Genomic DNA, 17,726 nt, shown 5'->3' with positions numbered 1-17,726 from the left:
ACGAGCAGATGGGACATCTATCTGTGTCTGTTTCTCTCTCTGTCCCTCTCTGCTCTCAAATAATTGTTTAAAAATCTAAAAAGAGCCTGACCTCTTAGCCACCCACAACCGAAGGGGAAAGTTACCTGCTGACGTCTTTAAATGCCTATTTTCCCCTCAGTCTTAGAGATCCTAAACGTTTCCATTCTGCTAGCAGTGGGTAAGTGTATGCTGCTTTTCAAGGAGATTTTCAGCTACTCACTAACCAAGCATGTACTTCATGGACCTCCTGCCTGGGTCTCTCCCTCCAGTAACATTCTGTTAATGATTAACATATAAAATATAGGCCTAAAGTCACTGAAGCCTGAAGTTCAAATCTAAAAGAAACAAACACCACCGGCCTCAGCATTGGAGACACTCAAGTTCACGGACACGTCCAGGTGCCCCTTCCTCGCCCGTACATCATCTCGGTGCTGTGTGACGGCTCCCAATCTTTATGATCATCACCACTGGGCAGTGTGTGCGTGGCCTGGAACCTGGACTCTGTACCACCTGCCCATGGAGCAGCAGGCCCAAGAACTGCCAGAAGCAAGGTTTCCACAGGCCATGTGCCTTGCCCTTGGCTGGATGGGCGGGATGCCACATGTTTTAGGTTCTAGACTCATTTGAATACAAACAAGTGCTGTATGAGGGTTTATTTCATTTGTCAACTTGACTGGCCTACTGGGTCCCAGATACTTGGCCAAACACCATTACAGTTGTTTCTGTAAGGCGTTTTTGAATGGGATTAGCATTTTCATTGATAAAGTGAAGAAGGCTGCCCTCCCTAATGTGGGTGGGCCTCACCCAATCAGTCAAAGGCCCAAAAAGAACAAAATGACTGACCTGGAGCAGGCGTTGCGTGCAGCAGGTTAAGCTACTGCTTGGGGTGCCCTCGTTCTGTATCAAAATGTCTAGTTCAGGTCCCAGCTATTCCACACTTCTGATCCAATTTCCTGCTAATGCACTTATCTGAAAGGCAGAGTGACAGAGAGAGGAAGAGGGAGAAAGAGACCTTCCATCTGCTGGTTCACTCTCCAAATGGCCACAATGGCTGGGGCTGGGCCAAGCCAAAGCCAGGAGCCAGGAACTCCATCCTGGTCTCCCATGTGGGTGGCAGTGGCCCAAGCACTTGGGCCTTCTTCTACAGGCTTCCCAGGAGCATTAGCAAGAAGTTGGATTGGAGCAGCCAGGACTGGAACCAGCACTATCATATAGGATGCTGGCATTCCAAAAGACAGCTTAACCTGCTGTGCCAGACTGCCAGCCCCAATAAACAAGTCTTTAAAAAAACAAAACAAAGGCTGACCCTCCCCCAGGTAACAGGATTCCCTGCACAAGGCCCTGGGGCTCCATCCACAACACGCTGCCAACCTTTAAAATGGAACATGGGCTCTCCCTGGGCCAGACTGGACGTCCAGCCTCCTGTGGGTGCTGCCTCTCTGCAGAGTCCTGACTAACCCACGTGACAATCAGTAACATGACAATCAGTAAAACCTAAAAGTTCATCAGGTAGCCAGGTAAGCTCTCACGCAGTGCTGGCACAGAGGCCAGCAGTGTAGCTGTTAATAAATCACAAATTTCTACATAACCTCCTGGTGGGAAAGAAGGGGAGGAGCCAAAGAGGAGGCCACTCCAAGGGCTCAGGCCACTCCTGGGCTATGGGTCGGTGGGTCTTGAGGCGCTCATCTTTCTCCCCCACTTTCACGGGTGTCTCCTTACACTTGTGGGCTCCACTTTCTCATCTCCCAGCACCCCAGCCCCAGTGCTTTTCTGACATAACTCTGGGAGAATAACTATTCTACCGGTGACAACAAGGAAACTGAGGCAGAAAGAAATTTACAAAGTTTCCCAAGGCTGTGCCACAGTCAAGTTCAAGGAAAGAGATTCCAGCAGTGACCTGGTGCCGTAGCCCAAATCCTGACCCCTCAATGCAGGATTTCCAGATCCCTCTCTCAGGCCCAGGTGTCTCTGCAGCTGTGAAATCCACCACTAAATCCCAATCCAGAAACCCCATTCTTTATTCCAAGGTCTCTGTCAACCTACTGAGCCCACCTCAAATCCATCACCTTGGTCAGTCTTGACGCTGCCCTCAGCTCTGCCCAGTGGCCTGATCCTCTCTTCCAGCTCAAGATTTAGGCCTGGTGTATCTCTCACAGGCCCTGGGTGCCACACTCTTTCACCAGGCTCCTATTCTCTCCGTCTCTACTCACCAAGCCCATCACCTAACTCATTCAGCTGGACAACACCCCCCCCCCACACACACACATATATACACTTTCCTGTAAAAAGACAAACTCAGCTATGACTTCTTCCTGGAGGAAGCTGTCCCATCTCCCAGCCCTGGATGGCCCCACATCATCTTCCCTATACTGGTGGGATTGCAATTTACTGCCCTCCATCTCCTGCACCAGCAGGCGGGTGGTTCCTAGTGCAGGGTGGTCACCCTAGGATCCTGCCATGCCTGCTGCAGGAAGGGTGGCGGCTAGGCCAGCAGACATAGGGATCCTGAGCTTCATGGGGATACAATGCCTCCCCTCATCTCCCACAGGGGAAAAAAAGCTCCAGACCAGGCCAGCTTTGGGTTCTAGCCCAGCATGAGGCCAGAAGAGAGGGAGAAGGCCTGGACTCAACAGCTCCCCTTTCCTTCTCCAAGCCTGGATTCCTGGGGCCTTTGAGCTTGTCCTCCAGCCCTCCAGCCCTAGGGGAGGGTGGGGCCCAGAATCTGTTAGTGCTGTTTCCACCCCCTGGCTAAGTGTTTATGCTTACCTCCCCAGCCTCTAGTCTGCACTGAACTCCCTTTGGGACACAGAGGCTGACTTAGTCTCCCAGGCTTCTCCTTACAAAGGATTTCACTGACCTCCTACCGAGGCAAGGGCTGGGCTGCAGGTGCAATTGCCTCTGGGAAGAAGGCATTTTTCTGGAATAGCTTTTGTTAGCAATACACTGGGTATTAAGAAACACCTAGCCTTTCTCAAAATGTTATATAACAAAAAGGACAGCTGGCATCTCAAGCAGGGTCAGGAGCAGGGGTCCCAGAATACTTGGGAGACCACCCCCCACCTAAGAGCAGCTGCAACTTTGCGCCTCCCAGTTGTTATCTCACCCAGATTGTCTTTGCTACCATTTTAAATGTTGGTAGAAAAGTCTAAGAATCTTCCACGCAGGCTGGCCTTGCCTTATGGAGCTAAGCAGAGAATGACTAGGGGCGAGGGTTAGGTGATGCTGGGCAGACAACGCACTTTGGGAGCATGTGCAGATTGGGAAGGCACCACCAGCCTTGCTTCTTGCAGAGGCAGGGACAATCAGCCTCGGAAGGAGTGTAGGGAGCCTCTTCCACTGAAATGTCCCCTGCCAAGGGTACACCTCCACATCCCGGCACTGGGGAGTCTCCAAGAAGCAGCCAGGGGCTGGACCAGGACCAGCCTCCGGGGAAGCCAGGCAGTGAAAGAGCCTGCCTGCTCTCCTGACTGGAGCCACCCCACGCCGGTGACTCCCTCATTTGCATCTCCACCCTCCATACTGGATCCAAAGTCAACATTTCCACCTAGAAAGCTACCAGGAGTTCAAGTTTAACATGCCCAGGACAAAACACTTGGCTCCCACCTCCAAACTTGTTCTCCTGCAGCTTCCTTACCTGGGAAACAGCAAATCCATTCAACCAGTTTTTCAGGCCCAAACCCTTGCAGTCACGCTCAGCTCCCCTTCTCTCTCACACCCTCCAGACAGCAACCCTGTCACCTTAGCATTCCCAAGGTTTGACCCCAGCCAAACCTGCCATCACTTCCCACTTGGATTCTAATCAGATACCTGGTTCTGGACCCTGGAGGCTGGCAGGGTCCCATGCAGTAGCCAGGGTAGCTGCCCGATGGTCTCACAGGGCCTCACACAGGATTCTGTCCCAAACCTCACATCCAGGGCAAAGGCTAAAGTCCTTCTAGGGTTGTTCAGTATGGACTTGTTGGGTGAATGAATACATTTCTAATCAGTGTTGCAGTATCGCCACTTTAAAAACAAACAGAAAATACCAAAGAGGCCAATGCACATTCATAAAGGCAAAGTGTCCACTGGTTACCAGGGACACACAGCTGAGGGCCACAATGGAACACCACCTTGAATCCGTCAGAATGGCCAGAATGGAAGACAGGCCACAGCAGGTGTGGCAGAGGATGTGGAACAAGGGGGACCCTAGAGCGTTGCTGGCTGCAGTGGAAATCGGCACACACACTTCAGAGGTCGCCTTGGCAGAATTTTCACTGCTGATGACACAGCACTTCCCCTCCCCGACAGGGACGCACACAAAGCCAAAAGATCCTAGCACGAGCACGAACACTCACAGCAAGGATAAATTATGCCTATGAGCTCGGAACTGGACATTACCCAGTTTCTTCAAGAGTAGAATGCACAGAGATATAGTCACACAATAAAAGATTACTCAGCAGTGGTTCTCGCTGAGCCGGTAGTAGTGTCAGCTGGGACTGTTAGAAACGCTCCTTCTTGGCCCCACTCTTGACCCTGTGCACTGGGTGGGGTGGGGCTCCCTGGTATCCACAAGACCTCCCTGCCCTTCCCACTCCAGCTGGTGAGGGAGGAACACCTTTGCTGTAGCCAACCAGGAGACATCCACACACTGAAGAGATGGTTACGAGTTCCACTGGGAAGCTGGACAACTGACAGATACATAGAAAATTAGGCAAATGAAATAAACAAATGAGGGGTGCATGTCTGGCCTAATGGTTAAACTCCCCATGTCCCACATTGGAGTGCCTGGGTTTGATATCTGGTTCCAGCTCCTGATTCTGGCTGCCTGCTAAGGTGGACCCTGGGAGGTAGCAGATGATGGCTCAGGGAATTTGGTTCCCCCCACGCACATGGTAGATACGAATGGAGTTCCCAGCTCTGAGCTTCAGCCTGGCCCAGCCCCAGCTGTTGCTGGCACTTGGGGAGTGAACTAGTGGATGGGAGCTCTCTCTATCTCTCTGCATGTCAAACAAAACCAAACCTTGTTCTTAAAAGAAACTTTAAGGAAAATACAAATTGCACAAAAAAGAGAAGAGTATGCCATCCAACTACACTGCCCAGCTCAACCATGAATGGCAGCCCTATGGCCATCCCAATGAGAACAAGGAGACCAAGGGAGCAAACAGGTCAGGCAGCCACCCAGCATGCCTGAAGAAAGGGAGGCAGGGTCACATGCCTTAGAAAATGGGTGTAACTCTAAGAAAGTAGAAAACAGGGCCTCTGGGGACAGGGCGAGGGTGGGGAGTGTAGGAGAGGGTGGTGCTGTTCTTCCCGATGGTCTTTTTACATGACTTCACTTGCTCAATTCCCTAGGTGAATGCAAGAAAAATCACAAATCAGAAACACTGCTACGTTGGGAAGCTGGACAGACAAGTGGGTGGCACGGGGTCAGAGCCCCCTAATGTACACTTTCCGCTCTAGGAAATCAGAGATGCGCAGAGGACAATGAACATTCAGAGCCCACCGTGGGGTAAGTATGCCACCCAGACCAGGGATAAATTAATGTGGGAAGACTACCAACTGGATGGGGGATGAAAGATGGGACAGGGCATCTGGGAAGGAGGCCCCTCCAGTTACAGGTCTGTGAAGGAAGGAGCCTGGGGCTAGGCCCTGGAGAGAGGGCTTTGGCAAACACAGGCCAGAAGAAGAGCAGGAAAATACAACGTATGTTTTGAAAACACCAAGCAGAGCAGCTGGATCTGGATGGACAAAAGGGCTGCTCCATCAGGGAGTGATGGGACCCCCACATGTTAAGGCTGGGACTTGAGAAATGTAGTGTCAACGGAGCTGTAAGGCCGACTGGAGAAAACAAGAAAGCTGGGGCACCCGGGCAGAGTACTGGATTTTTGTTTTTCTGCTTTGTCCTGAGATTGTGTTACAAGCAAATAGAGATGAATTTATTGTAAAGCTCATGAAGCTTAGCTATCAAGGGGCCCCCACTCCCCTACAAAGAGCTCTAACAAAGCACTCGCAGGTTGGCCACTAACATGCAGAAGTCAGCTATCGTAACTGTAGCTCTGTCCTTGTCTCTTTTCCCCAGACTTCCCCTCCATTAGACTGGGCAGCACAGGAGCACCTGCAGGCAACTGGAGCTACAGGGCAACTGAGTAGAGACGCTCTCACTTTAACATTTTTTTGTGTTGCTGTTGTTTTTAAAGACTGATGTATTTGAAAGGCAAAGTTAGAGACAGGGAGAGAGAGAGAGAGCGCGAAAGAGAGAGAGATCATCCATCTGCTGGTTCACTCCCCAAATGGTCACAATGGCTGGGGCTGGGCCAGGCTGAAGCCAGGAGCCTGGAACTCCATCTGGCTCTCCCATGTGGTTGCAGTGGCCAAGGACTTGGGCCATATTCTACTGCCTTCCCAGGTACATTAGCAGAGTTGGATCAGAAGTGGAGCAGCTGAGACTTGAACCAGCACTCCAGTATGGGATGCTGGCATCACAAGCAGCAGCTTAACCCTCTGCACCACAATGCTGGGCCCCTCATTTTGACTTTGATGGGTACAACTGTGGGGTCCCACCTGCCTCTAAGTTACTGCTAGCCGCACTGTGTGAGAATGGCTGCTGGAAACCCTTCTGCCGCCCCTCAGGCCGAATGACCCATTGTGATGACACAGAGGAGTGGGCAGAGAGGAGGAGCTCTGTGCACATGGCACTGGGCACCAAAAGCGCACAGAGTCCCTGGGAAATTCTCCCACCCTTACAGCTAATATGAGGGGACTTCCAAAGCTCATGGAAAAATGGAATTAAAAAATAAGTCTGGGAACAAGTGTCTAGCTTAGCACTCCATGTTGGAAGATCTGGGTTCAGTACTCTAGAGTCAGCTCCTGACTCCAGCTCCTCGCTAACAAAGACCCTGGGAGGCAACAAGCGTTAGCTCAGATAATTGGGTTCCTACCACCCATGTGGGAGACCTGGTTTGAATTCTTGGCTCTAGGATTTCCAGCTGTTGTAGGCATTTCGGGGGTAAACCCATGGATGGGAATCTCTCTAATAAATAATTTTTAAAATATAAGTTTGGAGCCAGCGCTGTGGCGCAGAGGGTTGAAGCCCTGGCCTGAAGCGCCGGCATTCCATATGGGTGCCAGTTCTAGTCCCGGCTTCTCCTCTTCCAATACAGATCTCTGTCATTCTCTGCTATGGGCTGGGAAAGCAGTAGAAGATGCCCAAGTCCTTGGTCCCCTGCACCCATGTGGGAGGCCCGGAAGAAGCTCCTGGCTTTGGATCAGCACAGCTCGAGCCGCTGACTCCATTTATGGAGTGAAACAGCAGAAGGAAGACCTTTCTCTCTGTCTCTCCCTCTCACTGTCTGTAACTCTCTCAAATAAATAAGATCTTAAAAAAAAATAAAAAAGAGAAAGCGAGAGAGACAGTTGAAAACAAAAAAAAGATGGGGCCGGGGTCGTGGCGCAGTGGGTTGCTCCTCCGCCTGCGGTGCCAGCATCCCATATGGGCACCGGTTCTAGTCCCGGCTGCTCTTCTTCCAATCAAGCTCTCTGCTATGGGCCTGGGAAAGCAGTGGAAGATGGCCCAAGTCCTTGAGTACCTGCACCCACCTGGGAGACCTGGAGGAAGCTCCTGGCTCCTGGCTTCGGATTGGTGCAGCTCCGGCCGTTGCAGCCATGTAAGGAGTGAACCAATGGAAGGAAGACATTTCTCTGTCTCTCCCTCTCACTATCTGTAATTCTACCTCTCAAATAAATAAGTAAAAATATTTTTAAAAAATAAATAAAGTAGCCAGAGAGAAAAGACAATTTAAAAAAAAGGATAAGTTTATTTTTGGTGCAAAAAAATTGTGAAATCCATGCAGTTTTTTCACAATGTACATTGTCCATCAACTTTTTGAGGACCTTGTATATGCATGAATTTCAAAGTATTTCTGCACCACAATAAACTTCTCTTTTAATTCCATTTTCCATGAACTTTTTGAAGTACTCATATATAAAAGAAAATTGAGGGGTAAGCGTTTGGTGTAGCAGTTAAGATGCCAGCAGCCCATACTGGAGTGTCTGGTTCCAGTCCTGGTTCCACTTCTCATTGCAGCCTCCTGCTCATGCACACCCTGGGAGGCAACAATGATGGCTCAAGTTTTTGGGGCCCTGCCACCCTTGTGAGAGACTTGCATTGAGTTACCAGCTCCTTGCATCAGCCTGGCCTAGTCCCAGCTGTTGTAGGCATTTGGAGAATGAACCAACCTTCGATGCCCAATGCAACGTGGATCCACTCCAACAAAGTTTAGAACACATAGCTAAGAGACCTTTGTCCTCCTGTCACATACAGGATGATAAACATCTGATTCAGCAAACAGTGTTGTTTGCAGTTGTGGTGGTCAGGGTGGGGTTCTGGGTTCGAGGATCCCTTCCTCCAAAGACTCCCAATCAGGGAGGAGGCTCCTGCAATAGGGGGTGTGGCTGGGACTGGAGGGGCAGCAGAGGCGGAGTCAGGAAGAGAACAGGGAGGCCCTGTGGGGAGGGTGGCACCCCAGGGCTGTAGCAGCAGATTGCCGAGGGCTGCCTGGCCTGGAACCAGCTTGAGAGTTGGGGGAGCAGACACTGATCTCTTGGGAGATCCTGGCCTCTGCTTCCCCAACTTTCTGCTTACAGAACCCAGACTCAGGAGCAGCTGAGAGCAGCTGACGATACAACAGCAGAGTGGGGGGACTGGTGGGAGGGTGGTTGTTTGGGGCCACAGTAACGCTGCCAACGCTGAGCAAAAAAAAAAAAAAAAAAAAAGAGATCACCCCCACTGGATGCATCCCCCATGAGCTCTCAGGCTAAAGGCCGGCTCTCAGCATGGGTTACTGCCTCAGCCATGTAAGGTGAGTCCCTCTTTACACGGGTTGCAACACCCTTGTGTGGCTGCTGTCTGTACCAGCCACAGATTCTTCTGGCCACTCTTTCACCACTGCCCAGCAGGCAGGAAACACCCACATAATGACCCAGAGCAGGCCCCAGCGCCCAGGGCTTCCTGGCCCAACTTCTCAAGGCTGAAGCCTTTCTCCTCCCCCTCCCGCTCTCCTAAAACAGCTTTTCTTGTTGGCAAGTTGCAAAAACACAAACTATCTCTCTAATAGGTGAAGGCACATAAGCCCCTCAGAACTGTGCCTGCCACATCACAAGCTCTGTTTGAACATTTGTTAGTTTTAAAACACACACACACACCCCTTCTTCAAGGATCTAGATTTGAAAACCATAGAAATCCTGACTTAGCTCATCAGGGTTTCTCCAGCAGTATCTGAATCCTAAGCTGGCTTTTCCTCAAAGCCTTAAGGAAGAAAAAAAAAGTTTTATGGTGGAACGTCAAAGTTTCTGAACATCCGGACGATGCTGGCCCTGGAAGGGAAGCAAGGAGGGGAAGGTGTGGGGGGGCGGGCGGGGAGCCGGGCTCTGCTCTCCAGGAAGAAGAAGGGCCAGGGCTTCAACAGCTGTGCGCCAGGGTTGGGGTCCTCCCCTTCCCACAGGCGGGAAAGGCCGTGCAGCCAGAGCGTAAAGCCACACCACTCTCTAATGCGTGAGTTAGAGTGTGCTCAGGCTGGGAGAGCTGCAAACACAATGCAGCTCCGTTAAAAAGGCCCTTCTGCCCACACCACTCCTGCCGTCCCCACAGGGCCAGAATGATTACCAATCTTAATTAAGCAAAGCACCACGGGGTGTGCCTAACCCGGCCCTGACAGCCCCGGGCACGTTGACGGGACCTCCTCGGCCTCGGACACTGCTGAAAGCCAAGACACAAAAAGGAAAAGGAGAAAGGAGCTCACTTCATTATTAACCCTAGCCGCTGCTTTGCCTCAGCCCTGTTGCTTGATTTTCAATCTTCCGGGCAGCCCAACAAGTTCCGCCCTGCACGGAGTCCGTGCCAGTCAGAGCGGAGCCGCTCTGGGCTGTGGGCTGTAGTGTGTCTGGGGTCAGAGCGCGCGGGGAGACGATCACGCCCGCCCCTGGTAGCTTAGTAGCGCCTGGAGCTGCTCCTGGCGCGCATCCCGCTGGACCAGCTCGAGGGCCCTAACCACGTCCGGCTTCGGGGGTCCAGCCCGGGGGGCCCTCGGCGTCCCACCCGCGCGCTCCCAGCGGGGCTGAAGCGGCCACAGCGACCACGCGGCGCCGGCGGTGCGCGGGAAAGAAAAGGCGTGTCCGAGAACAGCGCCAGGGCTGCCGCCCCGGTCACGCCCCAGCTCCTCGGCCTGCGCGCCCCGTGGGTGCCCAGGACTTCGACCCCACTCAAGACTGCGCTCCAGCCGCAGGGTCCCCAGGGGGCGTGGCGTGGCGCCGCCGGGCCGGGCGCTCACCTGTCCCGCGCGCAGCGCCAGCTGCACGGCCGCCTCGAAGCACTCCGCCCAGGGGTCCCCCGCGGGCGCCGCCGCGTCCTCGCTGCCGCGCTTCATCGCGGCCTCGCCGGGCCCCGCCACCTCCAGCCCTCCTCCGCGGGCCCAGGGACAGGACCCTGGCTCCCGCCACAGGACACCAGGCTCCGCACGCCCTCCTCTTGCTCCCGCCACCCCGCTCCTCGCCGGCCGCTAGCCCCACTGCGCGCCACTTGAAGAGCAAGCCAGCCGGCCGCAGCCGGGGGAGCGGCGCGGCGGGTCCCGCTCCCCGCCCCGCCCAGCGCCCGGCCCCGCCCCTCTCGCGGCGCGCGGAACGGTGCCCCGGGCCAGGCCCACTGGGCGTGCCCTGAATACCAATCACCGGTGAGATTCGCCTCTCCCTTTCCCGTCCTGAGTTTGGTCCCCGCACTTGTCCCCGCCTCCTTCCTTCGGCCTGAGACCCGAGCTCCGCTCCTGCCCAAATTGAGCCGCCCCCGTGCGGAGCTCCTCCCTCTGAGACCGGGACCAGGCCCCGCCCTCCACCCCGCCCCCTTCGCCGTCTGACCCCGCCCCCCGCTCCAGCCGCGGACGCCGCTCCGCACCGAGCCCCTCTCCTCGCCGCGCGCCGGACCGCGTCCCGCCCCGCGGCCCCGCCCCCCGCTCCGCGGGGCGCCGCGCCCGGTGCTGGATCGGGCCCGAGGAAGGCAGCGGAGCCGGTGTGGACGTGGAAGGCAGGTGGGGACCGCGGCGCCCGGGACCCGGGGCAGCGGGGAGGCATGCTGGTTAGAGGTGACGACTCAGGCCAGCACCAGATGTACAGAGGGCGCTTCACAGCCCGCCCGAGTGCACGTGGAGCGGGGAGTCCCCTGTCTGAGGCCCGCGCTCCGGGCGCAGGGCTCTGCGGGCGGCCGGGAAGGCGCCTTCTGTACCCCTGCAGCGTGCACGAAGCCGCGGTGCGGTGCGTGTTTGCTGGGCGCTCCGGCGTGCCGGGTGCGCCGAGCCTGCTGCTCTCCAGCCGAAAGCCAAGCTCTCTGGGTTCTGTGGGCTGTTTTAACTTCGGAGCCGAAACTGTGACTGTCCCCCACAAGGGTTAACGCCCTTTTCAACCTTGGGCTCTGACGCCAACGAAGGCCGGCGGCACGAAAACAAACTCGAGGCCTTTTCTGAGAGCGGCCGCGGGGAGTCCCAGAGCCGGCTGCTCTGAGCACCCGCCGAGCGCCGCGTTTCGGTCAGAGCCGTGGCGGGACGGTTCTCACCCGGTGGACCTAACGGCGGGAGGAAGCCGTCTCAGTTTCTGGGTGTTGAAACAGCTTGGGGAGAAACTAGGTGTGCGCTACAAGACGAAGATCACACGCAGGAGGAAGCAGGAAGGCAGCTGTGGGGAGGTGTTGGGGCCCTTGTTCCTCACTCTGGGGACTAGAAAATGGCACCGTGACGCCAGGGCTAACAGCGTGCTGTGTTCCTTCTCTTCTGGTCACGTTTTTTCGTGGTGTTTTGAGTTAGCTGGACTTCTGAGATCACTTGAGGCTGTGCTCTGAAGACTTGATGTTAAAGCGAAACACGTTCAGTTATTAATCTTTCTGGTTTTCATTACAGATCACTTCCAACGCTGAGAAAATTGAGGTGGTGCAGGTACCCTTTGGCCTCTTCCCAGCTGCCTCTCTGAATGCTACTTCCCTTCCTCCCTGTCTGAGACTCCATCTGGAAGCTCCCTTAGAGTTTATTTTTTTTAACTTTACAGTTTTTTAGTTCACACGCTTTTTATTTTCATTAGAGTCATAAGGCTTATGCTCCACTAAATAAAGAGTTCAACAAATAAAAACAGACCACAGTTCAGCAGGAAAATAGGCAAGAGCTATAAACAATCAAATAAAAAGATGTTCATCTTCACTCATAAATTTTTTAAATCACAATCATTACACTGTCACAATTAAATAATTACACAAAGTCACAATTAAATAATTAGAAATATAGTAGTATATGATGCCTGTCAGCTTGTTTGGCAGAGATTAAAATAAAGTTTGACAAAACACTGTAGCAAAACTGATGCACACAGGCATTCCTTTTTTTTTTTTTTTTTTTTCCTGCTGTTAGGTCTTTAGATAAACTTTTATAAGGGATCTCAGCATATCTAAACAGCTAGAGAAAAAGGCTTAGCTCAAATAACTTAAGACAGCGCCGCAGCTCAATAGGCTAATCCTCCGCCTTGCGGCGCTGGCACACCGGGTTCTAGTCCTGGTCAGGGCGCTGGATTCTGTCCCGGTTGCCCCCCTCTTCCAGGCCAGCTCTCTGCTATGGCCAGGGAGTACAGTGGAGGATGGCCCAAGTGCTTGGGCCCTGCACCCATGGGAGACCAGGAGAAGCACCTGGCTCCTGCCATCGGATCAGCGCGGTGTGCCGGCTTCAGCGGCCATTGGAGGGTGAACCAATGGCAAAGGAAGACCTTTCTCTCTGTGTCTCTCTCACTGTCCACTCTGCCTGTCAAAAAAAAAAAAAAAAAAAACAGCCTGGTTTATATCTGCATGAAACTCAGAAGCCAATCAGATATTCCTAAGTTAAATTATTGGCTTCATTTTTTTGTTGTGTAGATTTGAAAGTCACAAGCAACCTTTTTGCTTTTGTTTCCACTATTGTAAAATGGTTTTTTTTTTTTTAATTATTTATTTGGACCGCTGAGTTAGACAGAGAAGGAGAGCCACAGAGAGACTTTCTGTCCACTGGTTCACTCCCCAAATGGCAGCGACAGCTGAAGTTGGGCCAATCCGAAGCTAGGAGCCAGGAGCTTCTTCCTGGCCTCCCATGTGGGTGGCAGGGGCCCAATCACTTGGTCCGTCTTCCGTTGCTTTTCCAGGCACACTAGCAAGGAGCTGGATCAGAAGTGAAGTCGAGCAGCCAAGACTCGAATCAGTGCCCCTGTGGAATGTCATTACGGCAGCTTTACCCACTAAGCCACAGCGCCAGCCCTTAAAGTGGCCTTTGTAACTATTACAGGAGTTAGGTATTTCCAGCAGAGTTTACTACATACCTGCATCCCATAGTGCAGTCTCTGGGATGGAATCCTGGTTCCCCTTCCCGTTCCAGCTTCCTGCTAGTACTCATCCTGGGAGGCAGCACATGATGGCTCAAGAACTTGGGTCCCTGCCACCCATGTGTGACTCAGATTGAGTTCTGGCTCCCAGCTTGGGCCTGGTCCAGCAATGGCTATTTTAGACATTGAGGGTGCATGGGGGTGGGGGGTGTGAACCAACAGATGAAGATCTGTCTCTGTTTCTGTCTCCATCTCTCTGCCTTTCACAATAAAACAAATATTAAAGGAAAAAGAGGACTAGTCACTTGTACACCAACGTAGTCTCAAGTGACCAGCATAGTACTTGGCATATAATAGATGCTTACTAAGTGTCCATCAATCATTGAATGCTGAAATCAGCTTTTTCCAGTGGGTAATGTCATCATGCATTGATGACAATTCTCCTGAACATAGCTCTTCACCAGCATGCCCAGCACACCAGTCTGCACGTTGCCTCTTTCAGAGACCCTAGAAACCACAGGAACTTGGGTAATCCCCTAGCTCTGGCTTGAAAAATTTTCTGACTGCTGCCTCTCCGATGCTCCCATCCTCAGAAGGCCAGTGCTGACAGATGCCAGAGAAGCTAGGGGTGGCAGTGAGAAGATACTCGGGATATTTTTTGTGTCCTTATTAACCTGGGAGTTTCTTCTGGGGTCCCTTCTGGAACAAGTCAAGATCTAACTAAGCAGAATGTCAGGCTGGTTTCTTCTCTTCATTTCTCTGGCTTCCGGAGGTTACTTTGAAATCTGATCTCATTCCCCAAGGTCAAGACATGCTGACTGGAACTTTTCTGTTTGTTTCATCTCGTGTAAATCCTACAAGCAGGCCCAGGATACTGTCTGACCATTCTTAACTGTATGTGTGGAAAATTGATGCTACGGACTGGGTGTCCTTATAAGAAGGAGGAATGCAGGCAGAGAGGATGCCAGGAGTGCATTAGGCATAGAGGAAGACCACGTCGGGACTCAGGGAGGAGATGCCAGGAGAAGCCAACCCTGTTCACACCTTGATCTTGAACTTCAGCCTCCAGAGCTGTGAGAAATGACATTTCTGTTTAAGCTGCCGAGTCTGTGGCACTTTGCTAAGGCAGCCTGAGCCGACAGTTGGGGAACAAGGGCTTGTGCTTTTGTATGACCACACTTACTTAATACTTACAAGGAATAGGGAGTGTTGCTCATCCCAGAGGCAGCCGAAAGTGCAAAGTTCCCCAAGAAAGGATTCCCAGAGCGAACCCTCCCTCCCACCCACCAGCTGGTCAGAGCTGCCAGGGTTAGTTATGCAATAATTGGAGTCAGCCACTGCCATAGCTTTTCACTAGATTAAACCAGACAGGTGGGCACCAACAAATGCTCTGTATTTCAGTGTCACTGAACACTGCATGGCCCCACAGCAATGACCCGTTCTAGGAACCCTGTCAAAGCTGCGTTCCAGGGACCAGATGGTTGGTCTAGTGGTTAAGATGCTTCTTGTTGGGGCTGGTGCTGTTGTGTAGTGGGTAAAGCCACTGCCTGCAGTGCTTGCATCCCATATGAGCACCGGTTCGAGTCCCAGCTGCTCCACTTCCAATTCAGCTCCCTGCTCATGGCCTGAGAGAGCAGCAAGAAGATGGCCCGAGTCCTTGGGCCCCTGCACCCACATAGGAGACCTGGAAGAAGCTCCTTGCTCCTGGCTTCAAATCGGCACAGCTCTGGCCATTGTGGCCAATTGGGGAGCGAATCAGTGGATGGAAGACCTCTTTCTCTCTCTCTGCCTCTCCTCTCTTTATGTAACTCTGTCTTTCAAATATATAAATAAGTCTTAAAAAACAAAAACAAAAAGATGCTGCTTGCAGGACCAGCACTGTGGCACAGCTGTTTAAAGCCATGGCCTGCAGTGCGAGCATCCTGTATGGGCACTGGTTCGAGTCCCAGATGCTCCACTTCCAATCCAGCTCCCTGCTAATGTGCCTGGGATAGCAGCAGAGGATGGTCCAAGTCCTTGCCCCCCAAACCCACAAGGGATACCTGGAGCTAATCGGCCCAGCTGTCATTGTTATGGTCATTTGGGGTGTAAACCAGCAGATGGAAGACCTCTCTCTCTCTGGCTCTTATCTCTCTTTGTAACTCTTTCAAATAAATAAAATAAATCTTAAAAAAAAATTCTGCTGCTTACGATCCTTTATCAGAGTGAGTAGGTTACTGTCCCTTATAGACTTCTGATTCTAGCTTATGTGTCCCTGGGAGGTAGCAGTTATGGCTCAAGTAGTTGGGGCCCTGCCAGCTATGTAGGAAACCCAGGTGCAGTTCCAGGCTCATGGCTTCAGCTTTACCCAGCCTGATCTGTTGTAGGCATTTGGGGAGTGAACATCAGATGGGAGGATCTCACTTTGTCTCTCTATCTTTCTTTGTCTGTTTTTGAAATAAATTAATTTTTTATTAAATAAATTAATTTTAAAATTAAAAAAAACTTGCTTTCCATTGGAAACAGTCATCACAAGATTATTTCTACTCATTTGTTTCCACTTTAAAGTGCTAACGCTTTTTCCCTACTCTGGGAAAATCTCCCAAGTCATTAGTTTCCATTGAGGAAAGAGTTAATATGGTGGTCATGCTCCTTCCTGCTGAGGCTGAGTGTAACCTTATACCAGTCACTCCCTGAGATTCCCTGGGTATTCTGGCTTTCAAAGCTTCTCACAGCTTTCCCAGGACTCATATTTTTTTTCTTTGCTCTGCCCTCCAGTCAGTCCTATATATCTTACACGCACAGATCTTGGAGGCGGTGAAATTGTACTTGCATGATTGGTGCCACTTCTATCCTATTAAACTCTAAGCTACAAGCTCTCAGTTCTATGAAGTAGATTTCCAACAGTTCCAATTCTCTGTGCCTGGAATTCTTAATAATGACGTTAATCGAAATGAGCTATACTAGCCTAGCAGATGATATTTTGCAATCCATAGACCCAGTTATACATCATACAACTCCCTGTAACCTCCCTTCCTGCCTGATAGCAACAAATGGAACCTGCTACTTCCAGACTAATACCATGAACATAGGAATGTAAGGATTAGGTTTCCAGCACATGAAATTTTGGGAGACACAGTCAAACCCAAGCAAAGATCAAAAGAAAACATTTTCCATATTTTGAATCCTGAGCACACAGAAAGTAGGTAACCTGAAAGGAATCTTAGACTCCCCCAGGAGGATGTTGAGAAAGCCTGGGCATAAAGTCCAGCTGGACCAAGGAGTTTCTTTATGCTTGGATTTGCTGGGCCAAAAGTTTGTGGACAATGTGTACTATGAAAAAGCTGCATAGATTTCAAAATTACACCAAAATAGGCTTATCTTTTAATTTCATTGTTCCACAAATTTTTGTATTTGTGCCACAATTGCTTTAAACATGTCTACCTCACTACCATATATGAAAAGTATGCAAACAGTAACAGGTAATTGGAAACATTCATTTTTAACTGATTTGCAAATGAAAAAATAGTGATGTTGCCAACTAATAAAGTGATCCCAATTTGCTTTAAAGGAGTTTTTAAAAAATTTTATTTACTTATTTGTTTATTTGAAAGGCAGAGATACAGAGAGAGAAGGATCTTCCATGCACTTGTTCACTCCTCAAATGACCACAACAGCTGAGGCTGGGCCAGGCCAGAGCCAAGAACCAGGAGCTTCTTCCAGATCTCCCAACATGGGCAGAGGCCCAACCACTTGGGCCATCTTCTGCTGCTTTCCCAGCTGCATTAGCTGGGAACTGGATTGGAAGTGGAGCCGCTGGTCTTGAACCCGTGATGGCTTTACCTGCTATGCTGATATACCACAATGCCAGCCCCCCAAGAAGGAATTTAAGGGGCAGGTATTTAACCTAGTGGTTAAGATGCTAGTTAAAGCACTCATCTCCCACATCGGAGTGGCTGGGTTTGATTTCCAGCTCCAACATCTGACTCCAGCTTCCTAACCTAGACAATGGGAAGCAGCTGTGATAGCTCAAACAATTGGCTTGCTGACATCCACCTTGCCTTCTGGCCTTTGGGCTTTGGCCTGACCCAGTCCTGGCCACAGCAGGCATTTAGGGAGTGAATCAGTGGAAGAGAGAGACTGAGAGCTCTCTCCATGTGTCTGTCTGCCTTTCAAAATAAGAACAATGATGATTAAAGTGAGAAAAATAATAATGCATTGTTCAGCAATGATTTGTGGTTTAATCAGTCTTATTTTGGATCAATGAATTCTTAAATTATTTGGTATCACATGATCTGCCATAAAAAAATGCAGGTAAAAGGGGCCTAAAAGAGGACTTCAGAAATTTTGTGGGAAGGGCCAGCATTGTGGTGCAGTGG

General features: G+C 51.3%; 1 protein-coding gene and 1 long non-coding RNA gene across 4 annotated transcripts in view; one reads left to right on the top strand and one right to left on the bottom strand.

Annotated features, from left to right (window-relative positions):
- Nucleotides 1–11,940, bottom strand: part of IMPA2 (inositol monophosphatase 2) — a 43,179-nt gene extending 31,239 nt beyond the window's left edge. The window contains exon 1 of one of the 3 annotated variants that reach the window (XR_011379444.1): nucleotides 10,716–11,940. Coding sequence is in view for 2 of the 3 variants with exons in the window: in XM_070050507.1 (XP_069906608.1) it covers nucleotides 10,723–11,118 (396 nt within the window). In the remaining variant the exon portion in view is untranslated. Of the gene's footprint in view, nucleotides 1–10,325; nucleotides 10,654–10,715 lie in introns of those variants that run through there. The other 2 variants (XM_070050507.1, XM_002713559.5) reach the window with 2 other exon arrangements.
- LOC127492413 (uncharacterized) lies at nucleotides 10,936–12,238 on the top strand. The gene is made up of 2 exons (XR_007921866.3): nucleotides 10,936–11,075; nucleotides 11,937–12,238. It is a non-coding gene; the product is annotated as an uncharacterized LOC127492413 (long non-coding RNA).
- The last annotated feature ends 5,488 nt before the right edge of the window (nucleotides 12,239–17,726 follow it).

This window comes from Oryctolagus cuniculus, chromosome 10 (assembly GCF_051225735.1).
Source record: "Oryctolagus cuniculus isolate XC-2025 breed Fujian yellow rabbit chromosome 10, ASM5122573v1, whole genome shotgun sequence".
Lineage (NCBI taxonomy): Eukaryota > Metazoa > Chordata > Mammalia > Lagomorpha > Leporidae > Oryctolagus > Oryctolagus cuniculus.
Note: the sequence above shows the minus strand (reverse complement) of the source record. Positions and strands in the feature narration are given on the sequence as shown.